We start from the raw sequence: 15,694 nt of genomic DNA, 5'->3' as shown, positions 1-15,694 counted from the left end.
GGTCATGGGTGAAATTCAAGCTCAAGCATTTTTTGTCTGCTGTAGCTTCTTTTGCACCCATGTCCTGTGTGCACGCTGACTCCTTGAGTTATAGGGGAGGGACTGGCCCTATTTCAGCAAGAGGTCTGAAATACTACAGGACAAGCTCCTGCACCAACAGATGATTTTAAGCACTCCACATGTATATCCACAGGGTAGGTACTGTCACACAACAGACACAAACAAACCAAAAGGAGGTGGATAACCTGTATTGTTTTCAAGAAGCAAAAAGCACTCACATTTCAATTATGATGTCTCCTTCCACAGTTACTTAACCCATTGATTTCCCTTCAGTAAGAGTTGTATTCTGTTAACATACAAACAGTGCCACTGAGTTTAAGTGGATTTGATTTTAGGCACTACAGTTGGGTTTACACATGGCTAGAACAATTCTTTTCCTTCTTTCATCAACAGATGGAAAACAAACAGATCATTTGCTATCCTGTTAGTATGATATTAAACCCCCTCTTCTTCTTTCCTCCATGAAGTTTGCAGCTGTCTCCTCTACGGAGTAGAACAGAATGCATCATGAGTGGTTTTGGATATGCCCCAGTCTACAACAACAACTTGCTTAACATCTCTCAAAAACTTTATACAGGTCAGGCAAGTTAGCAAGCTGCAAAATGCTGCCATCTTCTGCAAAGTGTTTAGGAGGTAAAAGATGAGTCCTAAAAGCTTTGTAAAGTACATGTTCCACAGTCCATTTCCACTTTGTTGAGCCAGAGTCAGAACCTTCAGCCTGAAATATAGGGGAAAAAACAGAAGCAATTAAAGTGTAGAGCATTCCTTAAAAGCCTTTATTACGTATGACTACCATGATGGTAAAATTCTCCCTAGTACTTGAGGAGTTCATTGTATACAGTCTAGTTAATTTTAAGCTCAAGTCACTTACTGAATAATTAAGCAGATACTTAGACAGAAGCAAGCTGTATTTATAATTTCTAGGCATCCTTATTCTTCTAAAGAGATCTATTATGGCTCAGTAGATTAAAACATACAGCCCCAACTCAGAGGCCAAGAACTGTTGTAATACCAAATAAACTCCAATACCCAGAGTTAAAAGGTTCTTTTAATACATATAATCACAAATGTAAGCCACATTCATCTTGCCACACTGCTGCTCGATTCACTTCACTAAAAGCAGTGTTGGGAGCAGAAGTCCAGAGCTGAAAGAGGAGGCGTTTCCTGTGTGGTGTTACCTGTTCACAGGACTGGTTACATGTTCATGTACCTGAGAGTTTGTCGGGTTGGCTTCACCTATTACGTATTGCTTTCTAATGGAGTAGAACAGTGCTAGTTCTTTGCTCAGGCTTTCAAAACAAGGCTTTTCTTCATCCCAGTTTACCTGTTAGAAGAAAAAGAAGTCATTTAGTAGAATCTGGGCAGCAGATAACTGATAAATAATGTTAACACGTTAGTCATCATACTGTCTTGGCCATTTTTGTGCTGACAAGGTAAAAGTATAGGACAAAGAAATGTAGAAATGTAGCAACACAGGCTTTCAACTCGCAATACATGCTCATTCCAGCAGTAGTGAATGCAGAGGCAAAGCACATCTCATCAGTAACCACAGCAGAGGTGGCTGGAGCATGAACCAGTGAATTTAACCAACTCTAGCCTTGCCTTGGCAGCTTCTAATGAATTAATTTGATTCACTTCATTCCTTCCTAAACTGAAAGAGTCATTTATGAATGAATAAAACCATGAAGAGAGCATACCTCTGTGGCCAAACGAAGAATGAACATGGGCAGTCCTTCCAGCGGCGGAACATAGCTCTCTATCAGAAGTGGCAACCCAACGAGGTTTCCTTTCTGTAAAAAAATCACAGCTGCTTCAGTAAAAAACCCCAAATGTTCTTTCCTCCAGTAACTGCACCAAAATCCAAGTGAAGTGTCTGGGTTATATGACCCCTGATGGAGCGATTCAGTTTTGCCGAGTAAGAGATGTGTTAGGCCAAAGGCAAGGCACCTTGAGAGCAATGGGTATGCTGTAACCAGGTGCACATCTTGTTGGGTAAGAGATCTACATCCTAGTTATAGAAACAACGACTAAAGCCTTTGACTTGGTAACTAACTGAGTGTAAAACTACTTTGTGTATCAGCCTTCTAAAAGCAGCTTAAATCCTGACAGCTCTTGGTGATACTGCAAGCAGACTACTGCAGGTATCTACCAAAATGTAGAAGCATTGAATCATTTAGGATGGAAAAGACCTTTAAGATGGAGTCCAGCCATAAAGCCAGCACTGCCAAGGCCACCTTTCAGTTACTGTTAGCAGTAAGAGCAGCAGTTACCTCATCAATTTCAAGAGAAAAATATTCTTTCAACATTTCCGTCTTCTTCTTGAGGAACTCCACAATGTACTCAGCGAGCCCTTCTTTTGGGCCATCTTCTTCTGTCCAGCCACTTTCAGGGTCCTCTAAGGCAAGCATTGAAAGTTCATATACAGGAGCTGGCTCCTAAAAACGGAGGAGGCAAAACTTGTTAGTGATCAACATGCACTAATGGAAATCAGCAGCTGCTTCTTACACATACAGCTAATAGTCATTTACCATCTCCGGCTTGCAGAGCAAACAGTTCTGCTTATCATAGCCAAGCTCCAAAGCAGACTGGTAATTCTATGTTTTATTCTTACTGTAGAAGAAATGCAGCATCAGTCTTGGAGCGGACAAAACCCAACATTCGAAACCATGCATTTTCTCAAGAGGAGAGGCTTCTTGTAAAGAAATGCTTTTAAAATCATTTTACATAGGATAGAATGGAAAATTCTACTTACAGACAGCCTTAAGACTCCGAAGTTTGCGAAGTCATAAATAAGGATCTGGTAGAAGAGTTCTTGGCTAAATTGGAAGCACAAAAGTCAGTTATATGGACAGGATCACGTCTCAACCAGTTCCCATTATTAAGAGGGGAAAGTGAGGCTCCTCTTGGAAGCACCAGATGTACACATCCGGTAACACTAACCCAGACTTGAACAGTTTAGTTAAAGACTCACATGCGCTATCCAGATGCTGACAAGTAAATCTTGGTTTCCGACATGGGCCACACTGGTACCCACTCACACATGCAGCCACTATCCATTAATCACGATACCTTGTATTTCAACCTCTTTAACTCATACAATGTCTTCCCCTTCCCCAGCCCACAGTACAGCTGCTATGGCAGTTCTGCTGATTCCCTGTCACTTTTCCCCAGCACACCAGGCTCATTTCCTGCTGTTCTGAACTCCCTGCTCCATCTTGTGCCTCATGACTTTTCAGACAGGCAATAAGTAAATGATGTTGTTTTCCCCACTATTTCCTTCCTTCTTCTTACATTAATCATTGGTATTTACTTCAGCTGACAAGTCGGACATGTGCTTTACCTGAGCTTTGTTGTATTGAGAAGATACAGTTTTGTCTGGTACTGGGCCAGTGCCCACTGAGGACTGACACAGCCCACAAAAGAATGGTCCCTTAGCATCTCCTGAAGACCTGAAACAATGGGGGGGGAGAAACAATAGGGTATAGTTTCATATTTGCAACCCTGCCCTCATTTATTTACCTGAGTGGATTGTGGGGTTTTGGCATTACAGTCTCGGACGACTGCTCAGTCACTGCTACAGCCCTGCTGCTGCTTACTGGTCTGTACTACCAATTACGCACGTTTTGAAGTGTTACTCATTTGTGTGCATGAACATACATAGTTCTCACTTTGGATGTAACACAACAGTTAACCCACAGTGCAAATTAAACATTGAAGAAATCCCAGGGTCTGACTTGAACACTTTCAGAATTCATTTACAGCCACAGGAGATGAGGTTGCTCCAAGCCCCTGTGTCCAACCTGGCCTTGAGCACTGCCAGGGATGGGGCAGCCACAGCTTCTCTGGGCACCCTGTGCCAGCGCCTCAGCACCCTCACAGGGAAGAGCTTCTGCCTAAGAGCTCAGCTCAGTCTCCCCTCGGGCAGGTTCAAGCCATTCCCCTTGGCCTGTCCCTACAGGCCCTTGGCCAAAGCCCCTCTCCAGGTTTCCTGTAGGCACTGGAGCTGCTTTAAGGCCTCCCCTTCAGGAGCCATCTCTTCTCCAGGCTGGACACCACCTCTTCACACCCTGGCCCTTGGTGGTTAAGACACATCTCAGTTACAAGCTCACTCAGCAGCACAGTGGAGTTGACCGGGCCACCTCTTGAATACCTTTTTCCTCAGCAGTTCCAACAGTTGGTGAAACAACACTAATCTGGAGCAGCGGAAGCCTTGCTTACGTGCATGTGCCTGGCTACTGATTTCGTCCTGGAGAGTCAGCATGCTGGTCAGGTTGATGATTCTTCTTCGAGGGGTGCAGGCAGCAGTCATGTCCTCGCTGCTGTCATCTTCCTCCATTTCTACATCCGCGTCTTCCCGTGGTCTCTTCCTGCAATAGCAAAGCAAAAGGACCTATGTTAATTCTTCTACCACACCCACAGATGGGATGCTCAATTCACATGCTGTACCTTGACACAAAATGCTTCCCAGGAAGAAAGCCTGTTTTCTTTTACTTCCTGGGCATAATTCCACAGCAAAAGGTAATTCTTAAGAGAATTCCTGACTCTCTAACACCAATCACAGGCAGCTGTTGCAGCACAAAACAAGCTGGGCTCTAAAGTCACATCAAAGAAAAGTGTGGATGTTTTTAATGATTTTTTCCCCATTCTCAATGATCATAGTGGGGGACACTGACATCAGGTTCCCTCAGAAGACTGTGGCCTCTCGTAACAGCAGGAGCTATGGAAACCTTCCAGCACTTTTATCTTTACCAGGGCAATGTCTGCCAAATTCAGTGATGGGGTTTCTATACCCCCAGAAAGGGAGGGCCTCGAAAGATCAACCTGTGCTGAAGTTAATGCCATTATTACACAGTTTCTTGCCTTTCAGCATGCACAGACATCCCAGGTACAAACTCCATCACAACTCATGTGATTTGCCACTCACAGCTGGAGTTTAATTTCCCCACATAATGCCATGGAATTATTCTAGGAAAAATCTTCCAAGAAAGTCCAAAACTCCTCAGTTTCAGGGCCGTACTGTGAAATGAATGGGTATTCCCTCAGGAAAGGTGACACTTACCGAGGCGGTGCTGCCTCAGGAGACAAGTGTCCGCTGTCCCTCAGCCCCCCAGGCACCGCTGGGTCCTGAACATGGGGGGCTGCTTCCACCGGAGCACTGACATCTGCCATCTCAGCATCCTGCAGTCCCGCTGCCCCCTCCATGGGCCTGGCGTTGCCCTGGGCTGGTGCTTCCCTGGGGGCTGTGCTCAGGGGGTTGTTTGCTGGCTGAAGGAAAGCATCCAGCTTCTGCTCCCGGGAATCAGTGCGCACCATCTGATGCGCATACACTTTGTCACTGGTTCCTTTGGGGGCCGCTGAGGACTTTGCTGCTGGTTTCACAACCCCGCTGGATGAGCAGTCAGCCCTGGGAAGCAAGGTCTTGGAAGGAAAGAGGACACAAAGATCAGCCACACTTCTCACAGCACATTACTGCTCAGGGGGACGAGCTTTCACACCCCACAACACACTGTCAGCTGCTGGAACAGGCCACCAGCTCTGCACTTGCAATCCACATAATGGGAATGTGGCTGTCTGGGCAGTTAAGAAAATGGTTCATTGGCATTCCTTTGCTTCAAAGGGAAAATCTTTAATGTAAAAAATATCACAAGGAAATCTGTGGTTTTAAATAGCTGTAATCCTTACACTATGGTCTACATAAAGAGAGATTAGGGAATCTTTCTGATTTTCCTCTGGTTTGATTAAGCCCAAAGTATTGTCAAATACACCCAAAGTGGTGTCAAATACACCCAAAGCATTGTCAAATACATGGAACAGTTTCCTCAGTCACATCTTTCACATGAACCAGGGCAGGAAAAGACCCAATTTACCACCTATCAAGGCTAATACACTTGTAAAACCAAAACCACTGATCAGATACCTGACAGGAAGGTACTGACAATGGTTTTGTATGCTTTTCTTCTCCTTTGCCATATTAACATTGGTTTATTGAAGCAATTTAATCCCCAAGACACAAAGATCTCGAGATGCCAGTACAAGGCTGGTGACTGTCAATCACCGCATAGATTGTGCTATTCAACAGAGTAAACATATCCACCACAGTTCAAACAGTGCAGAGCCATGGTCGCTCCAAACACGCTCTCACCTGAGTGAAGTACATCCTTGAGGAATTCGAGCCCAGTAACCTGCTCTCTATGTGTTGCTGTACACGCTCTAGAATACTGTCTTCATGAAGGAAATGAACCTCGTGTTTTGTGGGGTGCACGTTCACATCTACGTTCTGGGGGGCTATTTCCAGGCTGGAAAACATTGGAAAAGAAGTTAATGTAATCAGAGAAGGCACAAAGTGGTTCAGTACAAAAGGTGGGGCTGTTACTTCGTAACAAAGATGTCAAAATGGTCCTGTAACCTCCTGAAGTTATACTGCAGTCAGACTGTTGGGTGTATTAATAACTGATCTGCAGAACTCTATTCCAAACCCCCCAAATCAGCTTCCACAAGGAAGCTCAAACCAATCTCTCCACTGTACTATGACCAAAAAGAGGTTTCAGAAGTATCTTTTTCTTGCAGTGTCTCATGATTTAATAGGAGGGGACTTAACCTGAAAAGACAGACACTCGCTGCCTCTGAAAACAAGGCCTCTCTAAAGATTTCTTTAATGTGATTTAATTACCTCCTGTCTGGCAATTAATTACCTCGGTGCAATGCTTAACACTACTATCAGGATCACAAATGCCCTTCTGAACTGAATCACCCCAGCTATATCCTACAAGGTGGTATTAAAAGGCTACTTTTTCCTGTTACTTTACCTTAAGTACAGGAAGGGATGTGTGCCTTTTGGCAGGTAAGCAGCATATACAGTCTCTATGGCTTTCCGCAGAGCGGCCGACTCCACCAACCGATCTGAAAGACACAACAAAGCACTGCTCTAAAGAACCTCGCTGACACACAGCACACAGCACCCCACTGCTCCTCCAGACCAACATCTTCACGCTTCCTAACTTCAGAGGGCACCCGGTACATGTGGTTTTCCCCCAAGACTTATTTATCCTTCATGTAAACCCAGGAATAGGCAGTATCTGCTTAGGATGCTTTATATTTAGAAGTAGTTTTTTCCACAAACACTAAAATAACCAGACTACCTTTTCATTACTGCATGCAGTCAAGGTTTGCTGCACCCCATGCCAACACGGCTACAGAATGGAGAGACCACCCCACGTAAGCTGGCAGGACACAATCACAACCTTGACACTCCACAAGCTTCAGTGTCTTTAGGCCCAGCCTTTGCTGCTTCCCACTATTTAGAGTGCAAAGCATGATGCACACTACAGAGAACCACCTTCAGATCTACAATGAACTGTAACACTTATTGCTCCTTGTTTTTAGGAAGGCTCATACACTCTGCAGCTCTTCAGGAAGTTTTGTTCTTCTCATGATTATCTGAGCAACCTGTGAATGTACAAAACACTGCCTCTTTGTTTAAAACTTACGGTTTATGAAGAGTAGAAATATACATTTCTTCACAGAGTAGTTTGCATTTGTTACGTAGCCTTTCATTTTAAAGGCCAGGCTCGCGTCCTCACAGTCCACTTCTATCAGTTCCCTATTCGCAGAGACACATACAAATAATGACTTCTTCTGCTGATGCACATTTCAAGCAGTCCTCATGAGCAGCAATGTACTTTTCTGTGTTCATCTCACAGTTGTACCATAAAACCCTCAGGAATGATTTGAGAGCTCAAACATTCATTGCTGAGCCACCACAGAATCACAGAATCACAGAATCCCAAGGGTTGGAAGGGACCTAAAAAGATCATCTAGTCCAACCCCCCTGCAAGAGCAGGGTAACCTACAGTACATCACACAGGAACTTGTCCAGGCGGGCCTTGAATATCTCCAGTGTAGGAGACTCCACAACCCCCCTGGGCAACCTGTTCCAGTGCTCTGTCACTCTTACAGTAAAGAAGTTCTTCCTGATGTTAACGTGGAACTTCACCAAAATCATTGTCATAACTTTTTATTATTTTCATGATTCATTAGTCAAGGAAATGCACTCTGGCAGGTTGTGGGCACAGCTCTATAGCAAGGCATTGGGCCAGCTTCAGAGAGAAGGGTAACAGGATGCTTATTTCCAATTCAACCTCGGTATCTGCCGAATGCCATTTTTATCTGTGTTCATTTTGTAATTCAAAACAACAAGCCAGGCTCAACACAATGAAAGTGTTCCTTCAAAACATTTGATCAAGACATTTACATTGAAATGCACAAAGGAAAACCTGTATCCAACAAGCACTAGCAGTAGACAAAAAACCAAATGCATACAAAAGAAACACAAACACTGCAAACCTTGTCACTAAACCTCTCTAGTTTGCTGTCTTATAACAGTGTTTGTCTGTATTAAAAGCTATGTTCCCTTCAAATGAGACTCTAGTAACTGAATCAAACTGATACCCATGTATTCATGGGACAAATCCATTCTACGAGTCCATTCAATGGATCCTTCACAGCTGAAAGTGTTAGAGACTTTTCCCTAGCATGGTAAATAAAACCAATCCTCTCTTGAAAATGTATTTGGTTTAAAATGCTTTGCCTTGTTTGCTCAGCCTCAGCTAACGTGGCTTTTGTCAACATAGCAAACCACAGGAATCCAGGAAAGTGAATCTGAGTTCTCTTTTAGCACATCACAGGAACAGCTTTGCAACCTCCCTCTTTCCTTCTGACACCCTGAAGGAATGTCCCACATTCTGCAAGACTGGGGAGAGTTCTGGTACTGCAACACTGCTTCTTTTCTGCAATTCACCTTGAAGGACATAGAGTGTAGCACAGCCCGTGTTCAACAGGAGAGAAAGGGGAAGGAGATTTGTACTCCATTCTAGGGTTCTATGATTTACTAGAAAATGTCAGAAGGAAACACGGCATCAACATACCTGCTAACAGCATTCCCAAAGATGGATCTGATGTTGTCCACTGTTGAGGCGTTTGATAAAGTTCTAACATCTGACACGGTTTCACCTTGCTGAAGGGAGCAGAAATGAGCATTATCAATTCAATCAAAATCAGTTTGAAAGCACGGAACATAAGCAGCTCAGCTAATAATTAAGAATGGCACAGAAGGTTCTTGACCCCATCCTCTTTCATACAGCAATTAAGTGACCAGACTCTCAAAAGAACCTAAAACAGCTCATAAAGCTACAATGAAATAAAGTGTTTGCTACACAGGAAAACAACCAAACTCCTGACAAATACATTTGTGCCTTGTTTGCTTTTAACTGATGCATTTCCTATCCAAACTGCATCAAATACGCTTCAGCATTTCAATACAAGGGAAGGTTCTATACGCTACCCCCACTGCAGAAGATGCAGTGCACATTTCGTGGCATTACCAGACACATACATTACATATACATACACATATAAAGACACACAGTGAAATTATAAAGACTTACTGTCATACCTTTTTAACTGAAAAGCTGATGCCTGAGTTATGGATGGCATACCTGGAAAATAGGGAATCATGGAATGGTTTGTGTTGGAAGGGACCTTAAAGCACCTCCAGTTCCAACCCCTGCCACGGGCAGGGACCCCTTCCACTGGAGCAGCTTGCTCCAAGCCCCTGTGTCCAACCTGGCCTTGAGCACTGCCAGGGATGGGGCAGCCACAGCTTCTCTGGGCACCCTGTGCCAGCGCCTCAGCACCTTCACAGGGAAGAGCTTCTTTCTTACATCCAACCTAAATCTCCCCTGTGTCAGCTTAAAGCCAAAGATTGCAGTACATGAAGGAAAAGGTTACTTCCCTTGAAAAACAACACCAAGCACACACATGTCAGTCCCCAGCATTCCCCAGGGTAGATTAAAGAATTGGAAGCTCTTGTTTCAATTTACCTGCCACAAACTTCCAGTATTTTTGCATATTCTTCGTTTCGATTTTTTAAAGCTTTTCTCCTTGTCACTACATTGTAAAAGAGATCTTCAACCTATGGAGAAAAAGATCACAAAACTAACTTTTAAAATCTTCTCTTGCTATGCAATTGTTGTGGTTTAAACCAGCTGGCAACTAAGTATCACTGACAAAGCACCAGAGACTGAACAGCCCTTGATCAGGATAAGCACCACTCAGCAACAACTAAAACATCCAGCTCCAACCCCTGCCATGGGCAGGGATACCTTCCACTAAGAGCAGCTTGCTCCAAGCCCCTGTGTCTAACCTGGCCTTGAACACTGCCAGGGATGGGGAGCCACAGCTTCTTTGACAACAGATTAATATTACAGTGTGTTCTAATGAAATGCAAGTAAGCATTAAAACAGTTGCTGCAATGAAGGCTGTTAATGTCATTAAAACAGCAGCTTAAACTGTTCATTTGCACTATTTATTTAAGCAATATGCAAATTACTTCTCTGCTATACTGAGAAAGGCAGAAGTTTAAAGCTCAGTTTCTTTTTCAAGACACATCATCCTTAAGGCTGACGTGGGAAGCTGGCTGGATGCACATTCCCACTGTGGACTCGCAAGGTCAGGCCTCCACTTCCCACCCTGCATTGTGCAACACACATGCTCCTTCCCATTCTGAGCTCCTTATTCCTCTTGATCATAATGCCAGCCCTTATCCCGAACTGCATTAAAATCTTGGGAAGATACAGGAAAGATACAACTGAACAACAAACAGTGGTTCTGCAGTTCCCCTGCGCCAGCCCTCATCTTCCCACTCTGGCTCACACAATGCAGACCACTCCTCCATATTCTGAGCTCCTTGTAACCCAAACTGTTCACTGAGGCTTTCAGCAGTCCAGAAGGATTTTGCAATACTTTAGAGCAAGTAACAATGTTATCCTCAGAAGGAGGGAAAAAACCCACCAGAACCAACCAACCAAAGCACCCCAGCAACTTCTGACATCTACTTTGCTCTCTTGGGTGAAGAAAACAAAACAAAACCCCCAACAAACAACACATCATCACTTGGAAAACATTCGACAAGGTGACGCTGTCATGTACCTGACAATGTCACACATACTAGTGAGTGGTGCAGGGAACAGAGAACAGGCACAAAACCCTACCATGATCTGAGTTCCTTGGTTCCCAGCACAGGGCTTCGGAGGAGCTTTAATTTTTCCATCGCTGTAAGTAGCTCTAGGCAGAAAAATGAACAGGAGAAGTTGTCAGACACCCAGGTTTACAGTGAGAAAACAAAAGACAAAAGAAATCACATCATCACCACATTCCTACCAGCAAGGAACTCTGAACACTGACAATTGGTTGCAATCTCCCCCACCACTGCCTCTGTGCTGGAGAAAAACTGTTCATTGACCTTGGGAGCCAGAGAGGCAGCAGAAGAGTGAAAATAACAGCCAGAGAGCTCTGAAATTGTGTTACTGAGGCTTTTCCTGTAAAGGCAGGACGATTGCATTTTATCTTTCTTTAATAGCTAGACCTGGACTAATAAAACTCCTTCCACTATGCTTTATACTTCAGCTATAAGCAATTCCTGACTTTACATATAAGATCTGTTTCCTTTTTGACAGGATTTTGAGCACAAGAGTCTTTCAGCAAGTTACACACTGTTTAGCTAAAGCTTACCTTTACAATCTAGAATAAGTAAAACAGAACAAAAGTCACTCAGACTATGTTTTCTCACATTCTGTGTCTTTCTTCTAATTACCCCAGAACCACTCAACTCCTCACCCCACCCTCCTCCTTACTAAAGTCACTGAAAAGACAATTAACTATATCTGTCACTCCTCCTTACTAAGGCCACTGAAGAGAATTAACTGCATCTGTTCATGATCACAGCAGTCAGGTGGATAATTAACAGGTAGCCTACCTGTATGCACACTTTGCATCAGCTGTTTTAGTTGTTACTGTAACATGGGCAACATGACTGATGCTAGCCAATGCCTGGAGAAAGAGAAAACACCTTTGTAAACCTTCCTCTGGCCACCGAGTGTCTACACTTTAAACAGCATCACTAAACTTTTATATACTGCTTGCAAGTAGTTAATAAAACCCCTTACAATGAAAAGTGCAGGTCAGTAGGGCTTTAACAACTTTTAGTACACATAACACTGACTTTTATTCAGGACCTTCTTTTGGCTTTTCTCACATTTCATTATCTCTGCCAATGCAAGTAGCCAAGCATCTAACATAGCTAAAAGAAATCTGCAAAGCTATTATAGCTGTGCCCTTTCTTTCACATTAACAAAAACCAACTGGATGGTTCTAGCTGTTACTTCCTTATCCCCATCCAAATCCATCTCCTAATCATATGCAAGATTACAAAGCCTGGTTACAGTGGTTTTCCTGGAAGACTCCATAGACATGCTTACACAGCCCGAGGACCAGAGTCTACTGGTTGTGGAGCTGAATATGGTGGTATTGTGTGAGAAGAGGACTCATCAGTCCATTCTCTGTAGCATACAAGGATCTATGTATCTGAGCACAGGCAGCACACTTAAATATTTCATTGTTCATCTGGGGGGGAAAGCAGAACTCATCCTGGACTGTTCTTTCCGACAAGTTTAGATACAGCCTAGGAGAATGTGGAGAACAAGTATCTCCGAGGGATCAGAGATACTAACTTTGATTAACACCAAAAGCAAAGCAAGACAAATGGACATTTCAAACATTTAGCTTTACATATGATATTTAGACAAATGTCTGACATGTAAGAGGCACCTTCCACTCAAAGCTTTCATTGTCTACTACTTGCAAGGCTCTGAAGCAGCATTTCAGAAGACAAGCCTTGTTCTCCTTAAAAGCCCAGCGCACAAAACCAACCAACTCTTACTCCAGAAAGCAAAAAGAACATACATCCCTCCCTAGTCATCCATAAAGACATAGGAATGTATTTTAAACTGTATTCACATGGCAGACTCCCTCAGAAAGCAGAAGCTTCAGTGGAGGCCATTGGGAAAGAAACAGTATGTATAAACCCCACTACAACAGGGTAACAACCAACAGTGAACAGTGTCAAAACCTGACGAAGAGCTTACCTCACCCCTAAAGCCATAGGTAGAAATATTAGCCAAGTCTTCAAATTTCTGCAGTTTACTCGTAGTAAACCTCTCACATACAATGTCCAGATCTTCTTTCTACAGGAAAGGGACGAGCAGTGGTCATTTTCCATCCCCAGGTCAAGGTCAGGAACATTTGTAAATCAAAAGACATTTTAAAAGGCAGTATTAAACACCAGCAACTCTGCGCACTCACTCGGATGCCACAGCCGTTATCTTGCACCTGGATGAGCTTCAGACCGCCTTCTTTCACTACCACGCTGATACTTGTGCATTTAGCATCCAAACTGCAGGAAACAAGACAGCATTCTAGAAAGTGGTAATTCTAGAGAGTGCAGGACTGCATAGCCTTGATACAAAACTTGTCTCGCACAAGTGATGGTTTATTTTTGCTTGCCATTCAGCATCCCAGCCTGGGTTGAGGTTGAAGGGACCTTAAAGCCCATCCAGCTCCAACCCCTGCCACGGGCAGGGACCCCTTCCACTGGAGCAGCTTGCTCCAAGCCCCTGTGTCCAACCTGGCCTTGAGCACTGCCAGGGATGGGGCAGCCGCAGCTTCTCTGGGCACCCTGAGCCAGCGCCTCAGCACCCTCACAGGGATATCAGAATTCATCCTGTTTCAGATAACTCCTTACAGTCCGATTACTCCTCCTGCTCCCTACGGCGATTCCAGACACCATCCGCGGCAGTGATGAACAGCTTCCATTACCGAAACCCACCACAGACCGCTCCTTCCACAGAGCCACACTCGCCATCGAAACAGCGGCAACTTTAACCCCAGGCCGCCGTTCATCTTCACGGCGAGCCGTGACCTGCCCACCGCCAGCAGCCCATTCACAGCCTTACTCAACCCCCCAGCAGACGCACGCACTACTCTGCGGTCGTTTCGGACCTGCCGCCCTCCTGCGCACCCCCCTCGGCCCCCAGCCCACGGCCGGCGCCGGGCGCCCCCCGCGCTACCAGTTCTCCACCATCTCCTTGATGGCGTTCGCCGGTCTCTGGATGACCTCGCCGGCCGCGATGCGGTTCACCACGGCCTCATCCAGCCGCCGGATGATGCCAGCGGCCATCGGCGCCCTGACAGGGGCCCGGCGGGGCGGGAAGGGGGCTGGGGAAGGCCGGCGGCGCGGCGCGGCCCAGCGAACAACCGGGCCTCTGAAGGAAGGGGCGGGAGCCGCGGCTGCTGCGGGGGGGTGCGGGGCAGCGCAGCGGGGGCGCCCGGAGGGGCCGGCAAAGGGCGCCGGCGGCACCGGGCCGGGGGGCGGAGCGTGGCGAAGGCCGCAGGGCCGCGCTCCCGCCGGGCCGCCGCCTCCAGCCCCCTCGGCCGGGCGGCGCTCTGATTGGCTGGCGTGAGCACCAGTCACGGCGCAAAAACAGCAACACGGAGGCGGGGCCGGAAGGCGGTGGCAGCACCGGGCTGCACTGCGATTGGCTGCGGGGAAGGGCAGCGAGGTGTGAGCGCCAGCAGTAGCGGAGAGCGCCGCCTGGTGGCAGGAGGAACGCGCCGCCTAGGGGGTAGGAGGGAAAAAATACATATATAAATATATAATATATATAAATTGCATATGTATTTGTATATATTTATATGTGTGTTTATATATTTATATATAAATTATATAAAATATATAAATATATTTATACATATTATAACATACTTTATATATACAGGCATATATATATTTTATAGAAATTATTATGTATATAAATATATAGAATATATAGAATATATAGAGAATATATAAGTATAGTATATATAAAATATATAGTATATACTAATATACTACTATATAAAATATAATTATTATATTAGTATATTTAGAGCTCCTTGCATCCTTTTGACACCACATACGTACCACTGCATCCCAGCCAGCAGTAGCACGCATCATGCGCAGAACCTCTGCAAACCAGAATCCTCATGACCCTCCAGGAACTCAGGGAGTGGTGCATGGTGCTGTTCAGCTGATAAAGCAACAAATCTCATCACACATCGCCCTTGTTTTAACAGTTTTATTTTAGAAAGTGAACATGTCTGTTAAAAAAGCAAACGTGGAGTTAAAAAAAAGGCAAATGTAAAACTAATGACAAATTAGCAATAACATAAAATAATGTTACTCATGAGTCCCAACAATCATTAAATAGACTTCGACCACAGAGAAGTTTTACTTCATTATATTACCAGTCTCTTGATTAGGTACACAAAACAACACGCTCCAGTAATTACCTAGTCAGTAGAAGATCAACTTCAGGAATCACTGAATAATAAAATACATCATGGACAAATATTTTCATATCACCTGGGAGGCAACCTAATATACATATGTCACGAAGGTACACCTTTGTGAGGTATTACAGTACATGGAAACCGTTCCCTTTGCTTTCTAAGGAATAAATCCTGCAGCAGCTCCATCAGCAAGTCAGTCACAGACGTTGTTGCCGGTTTCCAAACCCCAACAACTTCCCTCAGAGGTTTTCTTTCTGTAACAGATGACACAAGTCAGGGTAAAGGAAGATGCAAGTCGAAGAAACAGATACTGACAAGGAAGTACTAGAAGGTTTCAGATCAGAAGCTTCAGCTCCTCAAGAACATGTAATATCTCCGCTAGCTTGAGCTTTACCACGTGTGGTGAAGTGAA

General features: G+C 44.7%; 1 protein-coding gene across 2 annotated transcripts; it reads right to left on the bottom strand.

Annotated features, from left to right (window-relative positions):
* Positions 1–232: 232 nt before the first annotated feature.
* On the bottom strand, positions 233–15,533 carry MLH1 (mutL homolog 1). 2 transcript variants are annotated; one of them, XM_065665386.1, is made up of 20 exons: positions 14,915–15,533; positions 14,022–14,569; positions 13,258–13,348; positions 13,041–13,139; positions 11,873–11,946; positions 11,109–11,181; positions 9,939–10,030; positions 9,512–9,554; positions 8,985–9,073; positions 7,548–7,660; positions 6,867–6,960; positions 6,203–6,356; positions 5,120–5,478; positions 4,279–4,427; positions 3,401–3,509; positions 2,813–2,876; positions 2,331–2,495; positions 1,758–1,850; positions 1,271–1,384; positions 233–778 (listed from the first exon to the last, which is right to left on the bottom strand). In XM_065665386.1, exons 1-20 carry the CDS (start codon positions 14,945–14,947, stop codon positions 611–613), a joined length of 2,724 nt encoding a protein of 907 aa, XP_065521458.1. In that variant the 5' UTR covers positions 14,948–15,533; the 3' UTR covers positions 233–610. The 2 variants fall into 2 exon arrangements, with proteins under 2 accessions (XP_065521458.1, XP_065521459.1); XM_065665387.1 differs by lacking the exons at positions 233–778; positions 1,271–1,384; positions 1,758–1,850; positions 2,331–2,495 and adding an exon at positions 2,588–2,670.
* Positions 15,534–15,694: the final 161 nt, after the last annotated feature.

This window comes from Lathamus discolor, chromosome 2, assembly GCF_037157495.1.
Source record: "Lathamus discolor isolate bLatDis1 chromosome 2, bLatDis1.hap1, whole genome shotgun sequence".
NCBI lineage: Eukaryota > Metazoa > Chordata > Aves > Psittaciformes > Psittacidae > Lathamus > Lathamus discolor.
Note: the sequence above shows the minus strand (reverse complement) of the source record. Positions and strands in the feature narration are given on the sequence as shown.

Coding starts and splice junctions, on each gene's coding strand:
- MLH1 (XM_065665386.1), bottom strand. CDS start 14,947: ATGATGCGTGCTACTGCTGGCTGGGATGCAGTG. Junction 10,031..11,108: donor ACCAAGGAACTCAGATCATG/GTAGGGTTTTGT, acceptor TTTTCTCCATAG/GTTGAAGATCTCTTTTACAA. Junction 9,074..9,511: donor TCAGCTTTTCAGTTAAAAAG/GTATGACAGTAA, acceptor TGCTCCCTTCAG/CAAGGTGAAACCGTGTCAGA.